Consider the following 22,756-nt stretch of genomic DNA (forward strand, 5'->3'; position numbering starts at 1 on the left):
GTGCGAAAACCAAGAAAATGCTTATTTGGGCCCTTTTTGGCCCCTAATTCCTAAAATGTTGGGACCAAAACTCCCAAAATCAATACCAACCTTCCTTTTGTGGTCATAAACCTTGTGTTAAAATTTCATAGATTTCTATTCACTTTACTAAAGTAAGAGTGCGAAAACTAAAAGTATTCGGACGCCGACGAAAGTTATTATTCGGAAACGAATGGTTTCTTAATGGACAACAATGCAGATGACGACAGCATCATCATGATCATAGAATTATATGAAATCACGAACTTTATAAAAATATTATTTTTAGCATGCAGGTATACAGGTTGATATAACTCAATACTTAGTTCTGTAGTGAAACCAGTTAATTATATATACATATTCTTAACTTAAAATAATTCCAACCACATTTTTAATGTTAACTTGGACACATTAAATCTCAACTTACTTTGCTCTGAGTGAAAGAACTCTGTCATTAGGACACACCCACTTGTCCATGCCACTTGTTGTTCCAAACTCTCCCATAAGTTATGATAACATTGATGAAAGTTGATCAGTCAGTACTAGGATGGTCTCCCCTAAAACATGCAGAGGATTTTAAAAACATTTATATGTATTTTTAGTTTCTTGTGTACAATTTGGAAATTAGTATGGCGTTCATTATCACTGAACTAGATATAGGAAGATGTGGTGTGAGTGCCAATGAGACAACTCTCCATCCAAATAACAATTTAAAAATTAAACCATTATAGGTTAAAGTACGGCCTTCAACACGGAGCCTTGGCTCACACCAAACAACAAGCTATAAAGGGCCCCAAAATTACTAGTGTAAAACCATAGTATATATTTGTTTAGGGGCCAGCTGAAGGACGCCTCCAGGTGCGGGAATTTCTCGCTACATTGAAGACCTGTTAGTGGCCTTCTGCTGTTGTTTTTTTGTTTGGTCGGGTTGTTGTCTCTTTGACACATTCCCCATTTCCATTCTCAATTTTAATTTTATATGTTATACATTTATATATTTGAATATATTTTTCATCCTAAAAAATCTTGAAAGTTGAAAGAAAAGTCTGGAACTAATTAAGAATAATTCAGCCCTAAACACATGTAAACTGTATTAAATTAAAACAAATAATATTTTTATCAAGGTAACTATCTAATGAATTCATTCAACTGCTAAACCACAGGTGTATCAAGCATAGCTTTAAGGCTCAGATAACCTATACAATGTACCTAATGTTATATGAGATATTACTTCAAACGTAATGGACTCATATTGAGAATTTAAAAGTTAGAATATGGCATGTCATTGTTATAATGTATCATTTGAGTCTCCATGACAACAAGAGAAGTGAAATTACATCAAATTTGAATTTATTTTATAAAAAATGATGATATCCTAAGGCTCATAATTAATGCAATTTATAAACTAGATACCAAAAGGAACATTCAATTAAGTTTGAAGGTATTTGTCCCAGACATTTTGAAGTAGATTCTCTGAACAGTGTACGACGACAGACGATGACAACAGCAGATGACAACGGATGGCAAGTGAAAGCATAAGATCGCATAGCCCTCAAAGTGCAAGGTGAGCTAAACTAGAGGCTCTCAATAGCCTGTCTGGCTCACCTTGCTCTATATGCATTGTCAACAATGGACATTCTCCAACATTGGAGACAAGAATATAATTAATGAAAAAAGTCTGTTTACTTTCTTTCAATCTTCATGATCTCATTTGGTTTCTGCTCCAAACACAAAAGAGGGTAATAAAAACTCCTATAAAGAGTAACAGTCTACTAATTATATCAGCAAAATTTTACTTTTAGTAGGTCTTGTTTTGCTTATCATTTTTGATTATTTAAGTTTCTATATCTATTAATACAAAATCTATCTTAACTTTTATCATGTAAGACGAAAAAATGGAAAAAAATGCAAAAAATCATAATTAATGGGCAATAATTTCATAAAGGAATCATAGGAGTTTTAAAATATGAAACAATTTTTTTTACAAATTAGAATCAAAGGGCAATAACTCTGATCAGGAGTCAACTAATGTTTTCAACCATACAACTTATTTGTAGAACTTGTCCTTCTAATCATTTTTGAAATTTAAAGTTTCTCTCTTTCTTTTATATATAGTTTTCAAGATAATAGGCAAAAACGGAGAGAACAAAAATACAATTCATCATTTAACATGTTTAATGGCAATAACTCCTTTAAGAAGTCATCCGACAGTTTTGACGTATTTGGACAATTGACAGAGCACATCTTTTTGAACATTTCTGCTCAGTCAGATTTTCTTTATTTATTACAGTTTTCAAAATAATAGACAAACAATTTTAAGTTTACCTTTATAATAAAAACAACTGTGACTTTTGAATCCCAGTAATCACAATATAAGGATTAACCATGTCTTAGTGGTATGGTATTATATATACTATAGAATGCACATGTTTGCCTATAACCATATGAGAAAGATTATGTTGATTTTGGTTAAAACAATACCCGGTAACTGGTATTTGCTACTATTTAACTAATAACAAGGCAACTGCATCTAGGAGTATAAGCCAGTAACAGGTCAGTCAGGATTTAGATTACAGTGCCCTAGTAGGGGCAGATCAGCATGCAGTCATATAACTGTATCCTATTGGGTAACAGGATTATAGATATTTTCTAGCTGTTTCCATGTATTTTAGCATGTTTTAAAAAAAATAATCAGCATCCATATCTCAAAATTATAAACAAGACCTAGATTGAAACTGTGATAAAACTTGTTTAATGATAAAGGTATTTGATATTTTACATTAATTTGTCCTATAACCATGATAACATAAGGGCATATGATACAGTTTTGATCCCGTATTAAAATTTTGATGAAAATTTCCATATAGGCTATTTTTTACTTGATTAAATCAAATATTTAACAAAAAATATACCTTCATGTGCTACTATTTGAGTAAAATGCGATTGAAATTTCAGATATTTACTCAAAATAAGGATTTGTGAACGTATTTTTCCTTTTCGACAGAAATACATAGCCTTTTTGTTTTAAAAGATAAACACAAGCTGTTTTTTGTAAAATTATTTGTAATTTCTGTTTTATATAAATGGCCTATAAATTTATGCATTTTATTTTTACAAATAACTCATATTTATCAAATGTTCATGAATGTAGAAAAAAAACATCAATTTTTCCTGTACATTTATCAAATTTAAAAAAATTGCAGTTCACTCTTTACGTTTTCATGAAAATAAGTACAAATAATCTTCATACATAATCAAACCAAGACTCTGTCTGTTGACTTTGTATTTTCTTGGATTCACTACTGTATTGTACCCTCCCTTGCCTAGATTTTCCAACAATCATCTCCATAGGTAAAGTTTTCAATTTATAACAATAGAGAAAACTGTTGGTTACGCAGGTAAGTTTTAGCAATACCTGAACATGTGTATTAACCACACATTTTAGTCACATATAAATGGGACCATTACCTTGTGGGTATAAACATTTTAGCAGAATCTGGTCCACTAAGCAGATTAATTGTTGCAGATAAAAATATTATTGGTATTCAGTTGATTATTATATAACTACCATGGCCAGTACATGTATATTGACAGATTTGATATTTTACCCCTGGCAGCTTACATGTACATTTATTATTAATTATTGCTCTCTCTGTCCATAAGGTGCCACAGAATCTGGTGGCATTTAAATGCATGGTCTTCTACATTGCAGTTGTTCTTCAAAAATGCTATACTACTGCAGTCTTTTATATAAAAGTAAGATGTGTAATTCATAGAAACCCTAAAAATTACAACTTACCCACATGTAGACAAAACTATTAACTATACAAGAATGTATTGTCTAAATAGTAAAATTAATAAATCCATAACATATAGAACACATGTTCCAATAATGAGTCAATTATAAAACTGTCTCCCATCCTTTTCTATTATGAGGTAGACACCATGGCAACCAATACAAAAATCAATAACCTATATAGAACAACTAGTATGGTATCAAGGAAAATTGATTTTACAAAAAAAACATTATTTACTTTTTCTTCAAATATATTCTCAATTCTTTATCAAATGTTATTGATAATCAGATTCATCTGACATACATACTCAAATCAATAAAGTGTAATACACACTCTTCATCTAAAGTAATTGTTGAATGACTGCCAACAGACCAATATTTCTTTGTAGCTTCATTTAGTCCATATCTCTTAATAGGAGATTCATTTTGTTTTTGTATTCAATGTACATACATGTATTAGTATATGTTTTCCTTTTCTATTATCTTTAGTCATATGCAACTTCAAATTAAAAAAAAAAGATACATATGTTAAATTTATAACATAATGGCTAGTTTTTATTAATAAACTTATTTACATATATATATACATGTACTTTTATCGCTAGAAAATTCTACAACTTGTCCAAATTAAAGAAATTTACTTTTTGAAAATTGAAATTGTTTGCTTCCAGTAAACAATTGAAATGAAGTACCATCTTATTGTACATGCTATACTGATGCTCAATAGCCATGCTTCTTTGTTGATTGTTTACTATAAGGTGACAACCAGTGGCGGATACAAAAAATTTCATAAGAGGGGGCGGCTCCAGTCATGCTTCAGTGATTCCCTATATTACAATCAATTTTTGCTACAAAAGGGGGAGCTGGGCCCCCTGAAAAATAAACAGCTGCGCCATGAGCGCATGATACGCCCTACGTCTGGTGTGGAAGTTTTAAGCAATAACCATATATTGTTTTTGAGATACAGCGGGACATGTGAAACCCCCCTCTTTTCTTTTTTTTTTCAAAAAAAATAAATATCACTTAAATAATAATTTTGAATCAAAACCAAAAAGTATACAGATCTTTAAATTAATATAACAAAGAAGTGTGTAAAGTTTAAAGCAGTCTTTATGATAAGTGTTTTTGAGATACGGAGCTACATGTTAAAAAAAAACCTCCCCCTTTTTTACAAAATACTCAATAACTCAAAAACAAAAAATTTTGAATCATCACATAAAAGTATACAGATCTTAAGATTAATATACTTAAACCCAAACTTATTTTTGTGGATACTTTATTTTGCGTTTTACCCTTTCTAGTCCATTTCGCGGCTATTTAATTTCGCAATTCCTCAGTTACTTGATATAGTTTAATAAGAAAGAATCAAAGCTTTAGATATTCGCGACGATTTATATTTGCATTATTTTTCTACTCACATAAGTCACGAAAATAAATCACTCGCGAAAATAAGTTGGTTTACAGTAACTACGATGTGTGTAAAGTCTTAAGCAATTAAAACAAGTAACTGCGAGCTACTGCTCACTGATGATACCCCCGCCGCAAGTGGATAATATTAATAGTGTAAAAATATGCAAGTGTTCGGTAAACAGGAAGTTGTCAAGTGATGAATCTGAAAACGCATCACACGGTATAGCTGACTTATATAAATCCTGATCCCCAAGAGTGACTGGGGTATAGAAATATGGTCACTTGGTCTTCTCCCGACCCGCAGTAAAACGCTTGCCGAAGTGGGGCGTCCGTTTGGCTGTGCAGGATGTATCAAGTTCGCAGTCACGTCCAGTCAGAAGGGGGACATTAAATCCAATGCCTCGTGTAAAGAGAGTGCCACGCTCTTTGCACGCTCTTTACACGTTAAGAACCCTTGGAACAACTCTTTGAGGGGTCCGTAGGTGGCCTGTTGCAAGGCAAAATTTCTGTCCCTATCCAATATACCCTCCTTTTTCGGTGGCAGTCCAAATTTCTCCGACCATCATCCCAGATGGCCTCTATTGTATCAACCTACCTATTGTATATATTGTGAACTTGTTCTCGTCCTGAATATGCATGAAATATTTGCCACTGGACGTTAAGCAACCAACAATCAATCAATATAAATCCTGAAACCAAATTTCAGAAATCCTTGTATTGTAAGTTCCTTAGAAAAATGTGACAAAAATTTTCAACTTGGCTATCATGTGTTAAATCATACAAGTGTTCGGTAAACAGGAAGTTGTCAAGTGATGAATCTGAAAACGCATCATACAGTAAAGCTGACCTTGATAAACCCTGATACCAAATTTCAGAAATCCTTGTAATGTAGTTCCTGAGAAAAATGCGACGAAAAATATTCATGGGACGGACTGACTGACGGACAGACAGAGGTAATACAGTTTCCCCCCCTTTTTTAAAGCGGGGGTATAATTAATTAGCTGCTATATTTTCAAATCATAACAGAGATAATTATTTTTTTTATGATTATACTTTATGGAAACGCAAAAAATGATAAAAGCGTGCACAGAAGACTAAGTTTAATATATATATATATGTTCCGGACCATATGAGTATCTGGACCATACGCGTATGGTCATGACCATATGCGTATACTCATATGGTCCGACCATACGCGTATGGTCCGACCGTACGCATATGGTCGGGCCATATGAGTATATACTCGTTTGGTTATAAACGGTCCGGACCATATGAGTATTTGGACCATACAGGTATTTTTTTCAATAATATGCATTAGAAAACTTTATAAAAAAAAAACAATGATTACTACATGCAATTGTATTATTTACAATTCAGATAACATTAAATATCGATGCTAAAGTTAGTTTTCATGGCTAAGTTGCATCCTTGCATGTATGCGTAGGGTGACATTTACTTCCACACGGTACATGTACCATAGCTTTTCTTGGGGCCTGGGTCATTCCGATGTTTCTACGGTGATTTTAAAAACCTCTAGATCTCTCATATCGTAATATGACTGAAGTACATCATATCACCAGATAACTTAAAAAAATGAACTAGTGTCCTTGCCGTTGACATCATTCATTTTTTTTTAAAACAAAACACGTATAAGTATAAACATTCTGAATTTTGCACTTCTAATGCTTATTATATTAAGTTTCAAAAGTGGGCAAATTATAAGACTCTTTATCCTGTCGACTTTTACGTCAGGTTATAGTAAAACAGTTGACTTCGTGTGTAACAGTTAATTAAAATATTTTTGAAAGTTATCTTCCCAGGTCGACATTTTGCCATTCACTCGTAATATTAAACATAATTTATTATCGGTATAATGAAAAAAAATGTGTTTACTATAGTTTTGACTAGTGATGAAATTTACTGTGTGAAACTGCTTATTTTATTTTGTTAATCTTATTTTTAATTTTTAATAGATATATGATAAAATGACTTTTGGTAGTGTATTTTTAATGACGTGACATCTAGAAGGGTTATATGAAGAGTTAAGCATTTAAATGTACCTGTTAATTACCCCCACCATACGCGTACGGTCCGACCATACGCGTATGGTCGGACCATATGAGTATATACCCATATGGTCATGACCATACGCGTATGGTCCAAATACTCATATGGTCCGGAACATATACATTACATGTATGTACATTTTTACATGTACATGCATATAGGTTCAAGAAATGGATAAACATTATTTTTCACCAGTCAGTTGCTTCATATGATTTTAACATTGTGGTCATTCTATGTTTTGATATTGCTATAGTTATAATATCATACTTACAACATTTAAATGCTGAACTGGTTCCAACCTTATTAGCCTGAAATAAACAACAAAAAAATCTGCATATAGGAATATATAAAGGGAATCTGCCTAGTTCAGCATTAACTTCAATGTATACAGTCTGGGGTTGACTGCTTCAAATGTACAGGTAAAATGAGTTTACAAAATTTTAGGTGCATCTTCTCTGATAAGTCAAGAGTTTGAAAACCCGTTATCTCTGACCCAAAAAATATAAAAACAAAATAGGTACAACAGTTACAGCCTAATCAAAATAAACTGCCTTGCTGAGTCCAGCTGAAAACGACAGCAGAGGTCTAAGTTCTAACCCTGAACAGATGGGGCAACACTGGACACAATATTTGCACTTGATACAGGTCTGAATTTGGATTTTAATTAAACATGTTAAATATAAAGAATTGGATATATATATGATTTGAATTTATATTTATTTTTTTGCTATTGTACAATAAACCATACAATGTACTGTTTTGAATTGACCCCTCTACTCCCCTCCCTCTCCAAAAAAAAAAATTCTTCTAAATGTTATCCCCCTTTATATTTGATTGTGCAATATACATTAAGCTGTTGAGAATTGACCCCCATAAAAAATTCCCCCCATAATTTCTTTTCATTCCCCACCCCCTTTTTCCACCAAAAAACCCCAATTCTTTCCTGCAAGATATGATTAAAATCTCAATTCAAATTACCAATGGAGAGGGTTTGAAACCATAATTACCCATTTAACAATTAAAAAGCAGTGAAAGGGAGGTAATCCAAATTTTACTTAAAAGTTACTGTCCATTAATAACCCTTTAGCCCCCAATCCGGCCTGGAGGTGTGATGGCGACAACCATTCTTTGATGGCCCGTATGACCCGCCATACCTTTTTTAAACTGCCCCACCTAAACTGTCATGATAGTTAGGACTTCAACCAAGCAGTTCATGGTCCGTAAACTCTTCTCAGATATCTTTACAAAAAAAATATGGCACTTTGAAAGCTGTATAAGAGTTCAAAATCAGAAAAACGTGAAAAGTAGTCAAAATCAGGTGGGGGTGGGCATCATTTAATGGCCATTACGTAACTGGTAATCATTGCAGGTATTAACTATTATCATTATGCATGCATAGGTGGTATAGGAACACAAACAGGCCAATGGGAATCTAGTCTGTAAAATCTAGGTCACCATTTTGTCAGAAATCCGTAAAAACAGACATTGACAAAAATGTAGGCAGACCTGACTTGACAATAATAATTCGCCAGCAAGACACTAAAGTCCCATATGCTCCCAGCTAGCATGAATGGACTGCAGTAACTATTACATAAGACTTGAATGACATAGAAACACAGTCTGGTCAATGTTCACCTCTCAAGGTTGTTTTAAAATCAGAAAATATACGAAAAATGACAATTTTTCAGGGGGGGGTTAAAAAATCTTCCACTTCCCACCCCACCCCCAACCGTGCCATCTGCCCCCAAATCCCAATACATAGTTTAATAGATGAGCATCAGTAACAGCATCAAGAGTCTGCTTATTTGCAAATAATTTGCATATGATTGCAAATTTTCATTTTCCAGAAATCTCTTTGGGGAGAATGAGTTAATTATACCAGTCCACCTGTGTTTTTCCCTCTTTTTTGCCCCTACATTGTAATTCCTATACGGAAAGTTTGAGCCATAACCCCAAAAGTCAATCCTAACCATCACTTTGTGGTATGGAAACTTGTGGTATAATTTCAGAGAGATCCATACACTGTTCCACAAGTTTTTGTCTGGAAAGTATGCTTCTTTGGACACCTTTTTGGTCCCTTATTCCTAAACTATCGGGACCATAAACCCCAAAATCAATCTCAACTTTCTTTTGTGGTTTCAAATTTTAAACCTGGTGTTTAAATTTTTCTAGAATTCTATTCACTTATACTTAAGTTATTGTCTGGAAACCAAATGTCTTCAGACTATGCTGAGGGCCTCATTTTCATCATGATCACAAGTTGACAGGTATGCCTGAGGCAGACAACTCTATACGGTACCAATATACATGTATGACTTTGCTGTCGTATAAAAAAGTGTCATCAGTATGCATGGAAGTTACTGTATAATGATATCATAATTCCAGTTCAATCAAATGATTCATGCATCCTTATATATGTTTCAGACCATATGAGTATTTGGACTGTACATGTATGTACAGTTGTATATACACAGGGGTCAAAATTGGCGCTAGTCCAGTGGACCAGTAGAAATTTCTTGATAAAAATCACTTTGCATTGCAATCTCTTTTTTTTTTACAAACACAATTACTTGTGAAATCAATTACACAGTACTGGGGGTACTAAGTATTACAATTGATCAAGTTAATTAACACATCGGTTAGCGTGCTTGTGGAAATTTCTGAAGGAGTTACACCGCCGAATAAAAAAATTAAAATACATTCAAAAGTAGGATTGGAGAAAAGTTTGTGAATGGTTTTATTATATCATTATATAGTCGATCACAATGTAATATATTGTATAACATGTGAAAAATTTGAAGTGACAGACCTGTGTTGAAGACCCATTGGTGGCCTTTGGCTGTTGTCTGCTCTATGGTCGGGTTATTGTCTCTTTGACACATCCACCATTTCCATTCTCAATTTTACCAGATAAAAAATGTAATTTTGTAACAAGATCTTCAAATTTTAAGTTAGATTCTGTACTTTTTCATGAACAATTATGAACAGCCCTCCAGACTACCAATACAGGTACATGTACCCTATGGTCGTCGTGAGAATTGTTATAATGTGAAAGGCAATGTTGACATTTTTTCTGTCCTAGATCCTGATTTTGATAACGAAAATCATTGACAGAGATTATCAAAACCTAAATATCAAAAACAGGACCAAGACTCTTTTTCTTGTCTTACATACTAATATGTAAGAGAAAGCATGGAAAATAAAAGTAAACATCTATCATTTACATAAGTGTTTGGCAAATAAATGTCATTTTTGCTGGACCAGTAGATTTGAAGCCAGATCAGTAGATTTTTCAGTCCACTGGTCCAGCTGGCCAGTACACAAAAAAACTTAAATTCGACCCCTGTATATACAATGTACATCTACTCATACCATAGGAGTATACTCAGACAGTGCAGTACGAGATGATCATACAGGTTTTGGGAAAATATCAGTAAATTTAAAGAATGTAAGAAACATTTATCATGTTTATCCAAATTTTTTTTAGTTTTACAAATTATCAAATTATTAGTGAACATGGTGAATAAGCAAACGACTGAAATTAAATATCTATTCAACTATGTTTATATGTCCATGATGTCTGATTTTATTTTGTTACCCTAAATTGCCCAAGGTAGTACATGCTACATATATCACAAGGAACATTATATTTTGTTTACATTAATATGGTTTGTGCATGCAACATGTACAAATTACTTTGCATTGGCCTTTTTTTTTGTAAAGTTTCTAAAAAATGTCTTCTTACATTACATGTATGTTTACTTCGGATACATGTAACTTAAATTTAAATGAGCATATATAATTCAATAGACCACTTTCGAGTTCATCCGTCACCGGCAAAAACTCGTCAATTATGCACCCTTTATGACGTCACTTACCAGATAGAGGGGCTCGCCTGTATCCCTGCACTATTTACGTTCATCAAGCGTCTTAGTGATCGTCTTTGTGCAGGATAAACTAGAAATAATGGTTGCTCTGTAGGTACTTACTGACAATTCCCTAATGACAGCAGTGTTGATTGTCAATTTTGAGAATTCAATTTGCCGAATAATTCATATACAATATAGAATTATAGTTTTCCAACCACTGGCTCAACATTGGAAGGAAGTGACGACGCCCCTAAATGCAAAAATGACGGTGATAAAGGCGCGTATAATTGACGAGTTTTTTACGGTGACGGATGAACTCGAAAGTGGTCTATTAATTACTGACATGCTAAATACAGGAGATTAATCAATTGAATTACAGTGTAACATGACCTCATTTTTTTTTAACTTTTATATTAATTTGAGATTTTATTTAAGTTAATGTTGATATGAAATATACCTCTTGATCTACTAACTTGACCATCTTCTTAATACCAGGCAAACTGGGTCTCATTGGGTTCTAATTATAAGTCTGACGCAGGATTGATGAAATTTGGAAGCGTGACATGTGAAAGTCAAATTTTTGTGCCATGAAAACGGGAAATGAAGTCTAGCAAGACAGGGGAAATTACCAAAAAATGAGAATTGCTTAGTACAGAATGTGCATAATGAGTGAAAGTGGGATACAGGTCTGACAAAACAATAAGTATGCATAAGATCCAGAGCAGACAAATACAGTTGAAATAATTATATTGTCTAAAACATACTATATATATGCACATATATATCTGCTTTTAAATTCCAGTGATTATTATAATTATTTAATTTATTAATGCCTAAAATTTAAGTTAATTTTGATATGAAATATACATTGACCATGTCAATATGCTAGTAATTTTTTTTTATATTTCAGTGATTGCTAGTTCCCCATTCAATGCATATAGAGGGACATATGGAGGTATTAGTTGCAAACTATTATGATGTATGATAGTATGATTGTGTACATATGTGATATGTTCTTCAGGCACTTGTCTCAGATTATTCCCCCTCATTAAACCTTGGAACAGTATATCTAACATATATGTTCCTGATTAAACATAGAAATATACCTGAGATATATACATGGGAAAAAAATAAATATGTTCCGATTTTAAATAAAAATAACTTATCGTACTAGCTGCTTACTACGTATACTGGTAACCGAAGTTCATTTAGTCTGCGTTTGTTATTCAATAATTTATGCAGTTATTGGCCGATCGTTCTATCAGGCAGTGATCATCTATTTAAATTATATTCTAAAAAGATGTCTCAGCTGGTTAAAAATATAAAAAAATATGCCTCGTGTAAGTATTTTTATTTTCATTGTATTCTCCTACCAGGAATTAAACAAATTATCTATTTAAACAGTCTTCTGAAGAGTGACGGTAATGTACTTACATTGTACAAGTAAACGTGGAGATCGATAAACATATCCCACAATGCACTTGTTATTGAAGCGGTTGTTGTTGTTCTGTATCTTTTCTCCACTGTCTGGAGAACTCTCTTATTGAGTACACAACACTGGAGTCTTCATAAAATATATATGCCCTGTCTCACTTTTACCTCAATGCTTAGAGAAGTATGTGTATACACTAAGAGCGGAGTGGTCCCTACTATATTGCAATAACTCAAACAAGATAGTGTGACAAAAATGCCTGGGCAGGGGGCCCGGTCCCCCCTTTTTGGGGAAAAATTTGGTTGTTTATATAGTGAATCATTGAAGCGTGACTGGAGCGCGCACCCTCTTAGGTCAGTCAGTGTGCCCCCACTTATGAAAATTTCTGGATTCGCCACTAAGTATAATCAAGGATTTGTATATATAGTAAGTCTTGCTATACAAATCCTTGGTATAATTTGGTATTTCAAGTGTGGTTTATTGTTGAATTGTAATCTACAATTAAGTAACCTTTTTGAACAATGCGTTAACGAAAACTACAGGACAAATCATCCTTTTATCCTTGGTTGTTATGAGACGCATTAATTGTTGCTAGGGTGCTCTCTTCGAGGTCCGCGCTCTTGGTCCTGATAACCCTTCCTGTCATCTATAGCACTACGCACACGACTTATCCAGTACTCCATCATCGAAGTTAGCGGTCTGTCAAGCTGACCAAACTGGCCCTGAAAACAGCCGTTGTGAAGAAATAACATCAAAATTGATAGTCAACATACATTTGTACCAAATCAAAACAACTCACAAAACCAAGATGGCGACCTCCAAAATGGCGACTACCACTTGTTCCTGACCGATGGCAAAAACTATTGAAACGCTCACCAAACGCCTTCGGGCAACGAACCGACCTTGCGAGGGCTGTATAGCTAGTCAAGGTCGTTAAACACTTGTGTGTTTCATCTTCAACCTCATTTATATTACAATCATTATGATTACATATTCTATTTTATCTTTGAATTCTTTTATATCTACCCCTCTTTAATTCCAATAAATGGTCCTTTATATAGTTTGAATTTTACCATGTTTACATAATAATTTTCCATTTTCAAAACTGTTTTTAGAAATGTATTTGTCTATTTCATATTTTGTCTTAATTTTACTGTACAAGAACATTTTACTGGATTTGTCATGCTACATATTCTTTAACTGTAACATCATTTACCAAGAACGAAATTTTTCAAAATGTCACCTCCGGCAAATCTGTCCTTCTTTCATTGGTATCATCATCAAAGAAAAGGAAGAACATATTAGCGTCAATATACTGCCGGGATACCAAAACTTCACAAAACTCCATATAAAGAACGATATGATAGCTGGGTCATCAAAATGTTCGACTTAACATCTTTCTAAAAGTACTGACTACCATTCGTTCTACAGTTAAAGATGGGCTTCAAAAATATTGTGATGTTTATCACCAGCCCAGTAGTCAGCACTTTGTGCTGACATGAATTATCATTGATATGGTTATATTTACATGATATATAGATAAAATGTTTACAAAATTTAGAATATTTGAAATACCAAGGCTTTTCTGCCTCAGGCATAGATTACCTTAACTGGATTTGACAAAACTTTTAGGAATTTTGGTCCTTAATGCTCTTCAACTTTGTACTTTATTTGACCTCTTAACTTTTTTAAATTCGAGCGTCACTGATGGGTCTTTTGAAGACGAAACGCGCGTCTGGCGTATATACAAAATTTAGCCATGTTATCTATGATGAGTTTATTTACCAGATGTGAATTCTAAAAAAATCGACTGGACGATCTACTGCTTATTAGATTAAATCTTCGCCATGATAATCACGACAATCTTTGCAATTTTTCAGCAACTTAAAGACTTTTACTTTTTCAACGCTTTACACTACTATTCCCCTTGCTCAGTTAAAAGATCGACTTCGCCATCTCAATAAACAGAGCTTTTTCTATAAAAATGGGAATCGTAGATACAAATTTCTTGTTTTGAGTTACAATAACTCATAGTTTGTGAAGAACCACAGTGAATCTACCAGAACATATACTGAAGATGAAATCTATCAAAATGGTGGACCTATTGATCGATAATATATTTGTTGAGTTTGGAGGATTTTATCTATACTGCAACAGACCGTCGGTATTCAAATGGGTACTTATTGTGCACCCCTACTGACCGATTTGCTTTTGAACTTGTATAAATCAGAATTCATTCAGAACCTTCTGAAAGACAAAAAGAAAAAGCACTTTGCGAATTTTTTTAATGTACTTTCCAATATATTGATGATGTCTTATCATTGAATAACCCATATTTCAATCGTCAATACTTACATCTCATATATCCCAGTGAACTGACTGATACTAGAAGGACTGCTTCATACCTTGATCTTTTCCTCAATATTGACACAGATGGACGACTTCACACGAAAATCTATGATAAAAGGGACGATTTCAACTTCCCAATTATCTTTTTTCCAATTCTCAGCAGTAACATATCATCTGCCCCTTCGTATGGTGTTTACATATCTCAGTTGATACGTTATGCTCGTGCATGTTCACACTATACGGACTTCATATACCGGAATGTGCTCCTAACGCAAAAACTGCCCCAATAAATTAAAATTATGAGGAGTACAGATAAAAAATGACACTCCGTAAATTTTACGGACACCATCACGAGTTGGTTGATCAATACTATGTGTTCTTGTCCTAGCTAACCAAGGACATGTTTACCACTTTTTGTTTAATTACCGAACGTGACTTATTACCGATTGTGACTATTATGCTGAATGTGAATTCGCATTGCTATAAGACGTGTCAGGGTACTTTGCTATATCCAAAATGCATGTATTTAGTTTTAATATTATATGTGTTATTCTCATAGGAATTTGTCAAATTTCTTATCGTTTGTAGTTGTAAATCGTATTTTTTCTGTTGTATTCGTGAGTTATGGCAAAGATAAATAATCACCCAGTTTATTTATTAGATTTTAGTTTGGGTCAACTGAATTTATAAGATATATTATTTGGTTTACAGTTTGATTTGGAAGAAACAACGACATAGCTAGATAATACAATTAATTATCTAATAACCACCACAATTTTATATTAATAAGTATTGTCATTTTCATTGTTATTAATAAATGTTGTATCAGTATTACAAACCTAATCTTGAAATCTATCCTAATTTTATCCTATTTTTTAGAAACTTTTAGAAATTCAAATGCGACGTAATTTTGTGCGTCGATCTCTTCGGCTAACTCGGCTGTGACTTTTTATGTGCTGGTTTAGGTTGTTTTAAGTATTCGTTTTTATTCTGTAGTTAGTCACCACTTCGGTGTTATCATGTATATCCATATATTATTTAGTCATTTTTTTAAATCTAAATTTATCGTTTGCAAAAGTATGAATTTTTTCTAAATACTAAGTATGTTCTTATCCCAGGCAGAAAACATTAGCCGTATTAGGCACAACTTTTTGGAACTTTTGGTCCCCAATTCTCTTTAACTTTGTACTTGTTTTGTCTTTCGACCGTTTTTGATCGGAGCGTCACTGATTATGATTGAGTAGGCAAAACGCGCGTCTGTCGTATTAAATTATAAAACCGTATGATAGCTATTATTTGTGTGTTTCTCTGTCCTATATGTTCTCCCATTTATTTGTATTGTAGTCTTGTCATGTAATGTTGTCATTTTCATGTTATATTTAACATTGCCATAAAAGCGGGAGCTAGCCACGAAACCAGGTTCAACCAACATTTTTTTTCTTAAAAGGTCATGTACCAAGTCAGGAAAATGGCCATTGTAATATTATAGTTCGTTTCTGTGTGTGTTACATTTTAGTGTTGTGTCTTAGTTCTCCTCTTATATTTGAATTGATGTGTTTCCCTCAGTTTTAGTTTGTAACCCGGATATGTTTTTTTTTCTCAATCGATTTATGACTTTCGAACAGCGGTATACTACTGTTGCTTTTCTTGTAATGATATTCCAGAGCGGTACTGCGTTGCATATGTAGGCTATAGCAATGTCCTCGACTTAAACACTAAAGTCAGTTGTAATATTGAGGTTGTACGAACGGGCTAGACGAACAATCAATTTTTAGGGCATCTAAAATGGTTGTCTGTTGTAGTGAGATGCTGACATAGGACAAGAAAGAGTTCTGCCCTCTGTTCCTTGACGTTTACACAGCGGACAAGATGGGCTTTCTTCGAATTGGTTGAAACGGTGTGTATTTGCTTTTTAGATGTATACTCCAAGTAGCATTCTACATTTTACTGACGCTTTTGTTATAGTACAGGTATCGGAACCAACACTACTCCAAATCATTTGTGTTGTGCAAATTGAAAGACGGTCAATTTCTAGGAATTTTAATGATGACTTCGTTTTGGCTTCCAGCTTTAGTTAATGTTCCCAATTAGTGCTCACAGTACTTTTCACAAGGCTTTTCCAAGTAGTTTTTGATGACCGATTTTAAAATAAGTCATAGCACGAAGGTAGATCATACGTTTCCAGTAATGTTTTCACAGTAATAAACCAGCTGTTTGATTTAATTGCAAGTTGACGACAAACGAAGCGTTATTTTCAATAGAGTCGAAATTTATAGTTGATTATGTAGTATGGGCTTTGTTCATTGTTGAAGGTTGTACGGTGGCTTCTTATAAGTAATTTGTGAGTCATTTGGTGCCTTGTGAAGAGTTGTCTCATTGGTATATTTTTTACATGCTCGACTTTTTTATGACATCACAATTGGAAATTCACAGGAAAACAAGAATATTTCATATTATTAACGTGATCTAGAGAATTTGTAATGAAAGACAATAACAATCAATACCAAGGAGTAAACATTTAGACTAATAAAACCAAAAGACATTTACATTAACAGTTATAAATAATAGATAAGAATAAACACGAACTCCACTAAAAACCGGGAGTGAAATCAGGTACTCCAGAAGCATTTCCGTCATGTTATTTCTTTGTTCAGTTTGGTAATGCTGGAAGGTTATCATGACTGAGGAAGAATATCAGATATGATTTCTGACACAATTTTGTCATAATGGCCAACCAGTTCATGATGGCGACCGTAAAATTTCTCGAGTGATGATTCAATCTGATTGATTCATAGCCCTGTCTTAGTTACTTTTGAGAAAGCAGTGTTCCTCGTTCAACAAATTCAACGTACTTTGAGCTAGCTCTAGAGTGATAAAATTAACGGTACCAATTTTCTTGCACCAGATGCGCATTTCGACACTACATGTCTCTTCAGTGATACTCGTGGCCAAAATATTTGAAATCCAAAGCTTATTTAAAAGATGAAGAGCTATAAATCCAAAAGGTCCAAAAAGTATAGCCAAATCCGTGAAAGGAATCAGAGCTTTGCATGAGGGAGATACATTCCTTAATTTATAATAATTTCTAATATTTTGAAACGGCAAATTTTAATTACACAAAAAAATCCGTATTTTCATGCCAGTACCGAAGTACTGGCTACTGGGCTGGTGATACCCTCGGGGACTATTAGTCCACCAGCAGAGTAACGTATCAATTGAGACACATACACTCCATTTGCTGTTTCCGCTGAGATGTTGCTACACAGAAATGGAAAGTTGACTACAGGAAAATTTAAATGATCGTGTTTGTATCATCGATGGTATCAACAGCCCAGTAGTCAGCACTTCGGTGTTGTCGTGCATATTATTCAATTATGTGGTCATTTTTAAACATTCTTTTTAACAAAACTTTGAATTTTTCGAAAAACTAAGGATTTTCTTGTTCCAGGAATAGATTACCTTAGCCGTATTTGGCACAACTTTTTGGAATTTTGGATCCTCAATGCTCTTCAATTTTGTACTTGTTTGCCTTTATAACTATTTTGATATGAGCGTCACTGATGCATACAAAAACCGTTAGGTATTCATCACATTCGCACGAAACTTTATTCATTACCCCTTTCAAACTTCATTCTCTGTTCAATTTATGTTTGGAATCCACTGTTACAAACCGTCCTTCAAACCAATATAAACTACAAGCTATAATTTCGGATATTGCTAGTCACAGACTTTTCAAGCCAGTTCGCATTGGAAAAGATGAAAAAGAGAAAAGATCTTTTCTAAATCTTTCCTTTGCCAACAAAGGTCTCGATGGCGTCAACCTAGGCAATATCCTTCATCATAAATTAGTTCAATCGAAAATATACCTCCTTATTTCAAAGACCAGTCTGTACCAATAATTTCTTATACCTATACCAAACCTATTGCAACTAAAATTTTCAATTACAAACGCGTTTTGCAGGATCTCGATATTGACGACTTCAAGTCTAAACCTCCTGATTGCACTTGTGCTACTTCCCAATTCACATATAATCCTACTGGCCACGTTATTACCGGTGACCTTAACATTGTTAATAACACTTCTCTACGAAACGTGTTATCGAAAGGTCCGAAATATCGTGAGCCTAAATCCATCAATTGGAAATACAACTTTAAAATTTTGATTGATTCAGTCGATGATTATGCCAGGCAATTGGCTAAGCACGAGAAGGAAGACGTAGACACTCTATCCGAATGGATTAAGGCAGTGAGGTCGTTAATACAAATCAGAATAAAGAAACTGAATGGGTCCATCAATGCCCATGCTACGTCAATCTTCAAAGATCCAAATGTTGCTAAACACCTATCTGACCTCCATGATAAATATGTTGTTGTCCCCGCAGACAAAGCCCCAAATAACATCGTTTTTGTCAGTAAAAGTCATTACATTAATTGCTTGATAAACGAATTAGGTATAGACAATTCACTTGGAAACCCAACATATACCCTCACGACACTTACCAAAGAGGAAATCCTGGATAATCATAGGTCTGTTCTTTGTTCCTTTGGTATTTCAACCAAAGATGAAGAACTGGATCTTCCATCACTATATTGGATACCTAAACTACAGAAGTGTCCTTACAAACAACGGTATATTGCTGGGTCTTCCAAGTGCTCCACGAAACCCCTTTCTAAATTATTAACATCTATTTTATCAGCAATCAAAGACGGACTTCAAAGTTATTGTGAAACTGCCTATTCTAGAGGTGGCGTGGATCAGATGTGGATACTTAAGAATTCTTTTAGTGTACATACAATCTAACTCTCTTTCATCTTGTAACAGTATTAAAACATTTGACTTTTCTACTCTTTACACAAGTATTCCACATTCCAAACTAAAAGATAAATTAAAAGAGTTGGTATAACTTTGCTTCATAAAAAAGAATGGCCAACGTCGATACAAGTATCTTGTCCTACGGAGGGATAAACCCTACTTTGTAAAGAATCATTCTGATTCAAACAAAAAATTCTCTGAAACCGATATTATCAAGATGCTTGATTTCTTGATTGACAACATATTTGTTACGTTCGGAGGACGTGTTTTCAACAGACCGTCGGCATCCCAATGGGAACATACTGTGTCCCTCTACTTGCTGACTTGTTTCTTTATTATTATGAGGCTGACTTCATGCAGGAACCTCTTAGGAAGAAAGATAAGAAGTTAGCAATATTTTTTAACTCTACTTTCCGCTATATAGATGACGTTCTTTCACTAAACAATTCAAAATTTGGTGACTATGTGGATCGCATCTATCCCATCGAATTGGAGATAAAGGATACTACAGATACAGTGTTAAGTCGGCTTCATATCTTGACTTACATCTAGAAATTGACAATGAGGGTCGGTTGAAGACAAAACTTTACGACAAAAGAGATGATTTCAGCTTTCCAATTGTGAACTTTCCATTTCTAAGTAGCAACATTCCAGCAGCACCTGCATACGGGGTATATATCTCCCAATTGATACGATATTCCCGTGCTTGCATTTCCTATCATGATTTTCTTGATAGAGGGTGTTCACTGTTCACAAGGAAGCTATTAAACCAAGAGTTCCAAATGGTGAAGTTGAAATCATCCCTTCGTAAATTTTACGGACGCCATCACGAGTTGGTTGACCGTTATGGAATAACCGTTTCACAAATGATATCGGATATGTTCCTTACGTCGTAACTATAATCCCCTTCCCTTTCATGAATTTGACCTACCGAATTAGACTATTTACCGGATTTGTAATCACATAAGCAACACGACGGGTGCCGCATGTGGAGCAGGATCTGCTTACCCTTCCGGAGCACCTGATATCACCCCTAGTTTTTGATGGGGTTCGTGTTGTTTATTCTTTAGTTGTCTATGTTGTGTCATGTGTACTATTGTTTTTCTGTTTGTCTTTTTCATTTTTAGCCATGGTGTTGTCAGATTGTTTAAGATTTACGAGTTTGACGATCCCTTTGGTATCTTTCGTCCCTCTTTTGATGAGTCTCATGAAGACGAAACGCGCGTCTGGCGTACTAAATAATAATCCTGGTACTTTTGATAACTATTGTCATAAATTTAGGTATTTAACCTACCGTCAGTAGTCATTTCGAGAAAAAGGTCTAAATATGAAGCAGCTTTATCTGTGTCGGTAGTATCTTTAATTGCAAATTCACTTTGATATATTATAAAATGTAAGTGATCACTGAATCTATTATTATTAAGAGACAGTATATCATCAATATACCGAAAGGTGAAATTGAAAGACTGGGCCAATTTCTTTTCTCCTTTCTGTACAAGCCCTTGGATAAATTCTGCTTCATAGGAATACAAAAAAAACTGTAAGAAGAGGAGCGCAACTGGTACCCATTGGGATTCATATAATCTGTTGGAAGACCAAACCTCCAAATTCAACATTGTTCAACAAATATGTGGTCAATTAAAAAGTTTTGTTCTCAATTAATATAAGGTCAATATATCAAACAGCATATCATTTGCTACTTATATCAATTCAAACATATATCATAAAAGAGAGTCACGAACAATCTGTCTTATGCCAACAAAAGTCTCTTTTACATAAAAGCCAACAACAATCTCTCTTTTACCACAAATAATCTCTTTTTTACCACAAACAATCACTCTTTTGCCAACAATAATCTCTCTTGTACCACAAACAATCTTATGCCAACAATAATCTCGCTTATGCCACAAACCATCTCTCAACTGCCAACCATAATCTCTGGATTTTATACGACAAACAAACTTTCTTATGTCAGCCCTAATCTCTCGATTTTATACCACAAACAAACTCACTTATGCCAACAATAACCACTCTTAAATCACACACAATCTCTTTTATACCAGAAACGGTCACTTTTATACCTCAAACAATCTCTCTTATGCTAACTTGTGATGGCATCCGTAAAATTTACGAACGGAGGATGTGACATAAGCATTTTACCACATTTTTTGGCAAACAGACAGCCAACAGCCAGTGCTTGCAAGATCGTCATAAGATTTTCACTGACTATCGGTCGTGGAACTCCTTTTCTATTGTACCAGTATTATGATTACTGTTTATCCAGATATATGGAAATCGGAGGATGAGGAGGAGAATTACCACGTCACTTCAGTGTTATGACATAACCATATAACGCGAAACAATACTGTAGACACTATAAAACAGTCAGGATTCTACTTCGTCAAAATTATCTCCCCATTACGCCAGTTCATTTTTACAATCGTAGAAATGGGAGCAATTGTAGGGATGACGCACTGAAAATTTAGCTCTTGAAAACCGATAAATTTATCCACACAGCACCATTACGATCCTTATATGTCAGTTGTATTTTAAAAAGACGAATGTATCTACTAGCTAATGCGCATCAGTTAATGTTCTTGTCTGCATTGAGTCAGCTTAAAATTATTGGAATTTTCGAAAATTCATACACATTATAAAAAAATCTAATTAAATATTTCTTGGAAGGGCAGACAAATGTAACCCTAATTATCACACACAAAAATGATCTTTTTTTCTAAGATTTGTGTTTTTAAGGATAATGTACCCTTGTGTTGATTTGATGCTATTTAAATCATACGGAAAGGAGTAGGTCCAGTAAGACCCCTTTTTGGCCCGAAAATATAGCAGTTTTACAAAATTGTTAAAATGAAAACTTTTAGTTATTTATTGGATAGTAAAATGGTTCTGTTACATAAACGTGGGCTGTGTTTGACAATACCTTACACATATATTGGGTACTAGCACCATTAAGTCATGCTAAATTACTGAAATCTTCACAATTC

General features: G+C 34.0%; 1 protein-coding gene across 7 annotated transcripts in view; it reads right to left on the reverse strand.

Annotated features, from left to right (window-relative positions):
• Positions 1-13,121, reverse strand: part of LOC134681048 (double C2-like domain-containing protein beta) — a 143,881-nt gene extending 130,760 nt beyond the window's left edge. For 3 of the 7 annotated variants that reach the window (XM_063540445.1, XM_063540438.1, XM_063540444.1), the window contains exons 1-3: positions 12,595-12,682; positions 7,563-7,599; positions 446-575 (exon numbers count right to left, since the gene is read on the reverse strand). In XM_063540445.1, the coding sequence (XP_063396515.1) occupies positions 446-522 (77 nt within the window). In that variant the 5' untranslated portion in view covers positions 523-575; positions 7,563-7,599; positions 12,595-12,682. Of the gene's footprint in view, positions 1-445; positions 576-3,817; positions 3,951-7,562; positions 7,600-12,342; positions 12,383-12,533; positions 12,683-13,102 lie in introns of those variants that run through there. The other 4 variants (XM_063540443.1, XM_063540440.1, XM_063540441.1 and 1 more) reach the window with 4 other exon arrangements.
• Positions 13,122-22,756: the final 9,635 nt, after the last annotated feature.

This window comes from Mytilus trossulus, chromosome 8, assembly GCF_036588685.1.
Source record: "Mytilus trossulus isolate FHL-02 chromosome 8, PNRI_Mtr1.1.1.hap1, whole genome shotgun sequence".
Lineage (NCBI taxonomy): Eukaryota > Metazoa > Mollusca > Bivalvia > Mytilida > Mytilidae > Mytilus > Mytilus trossulus.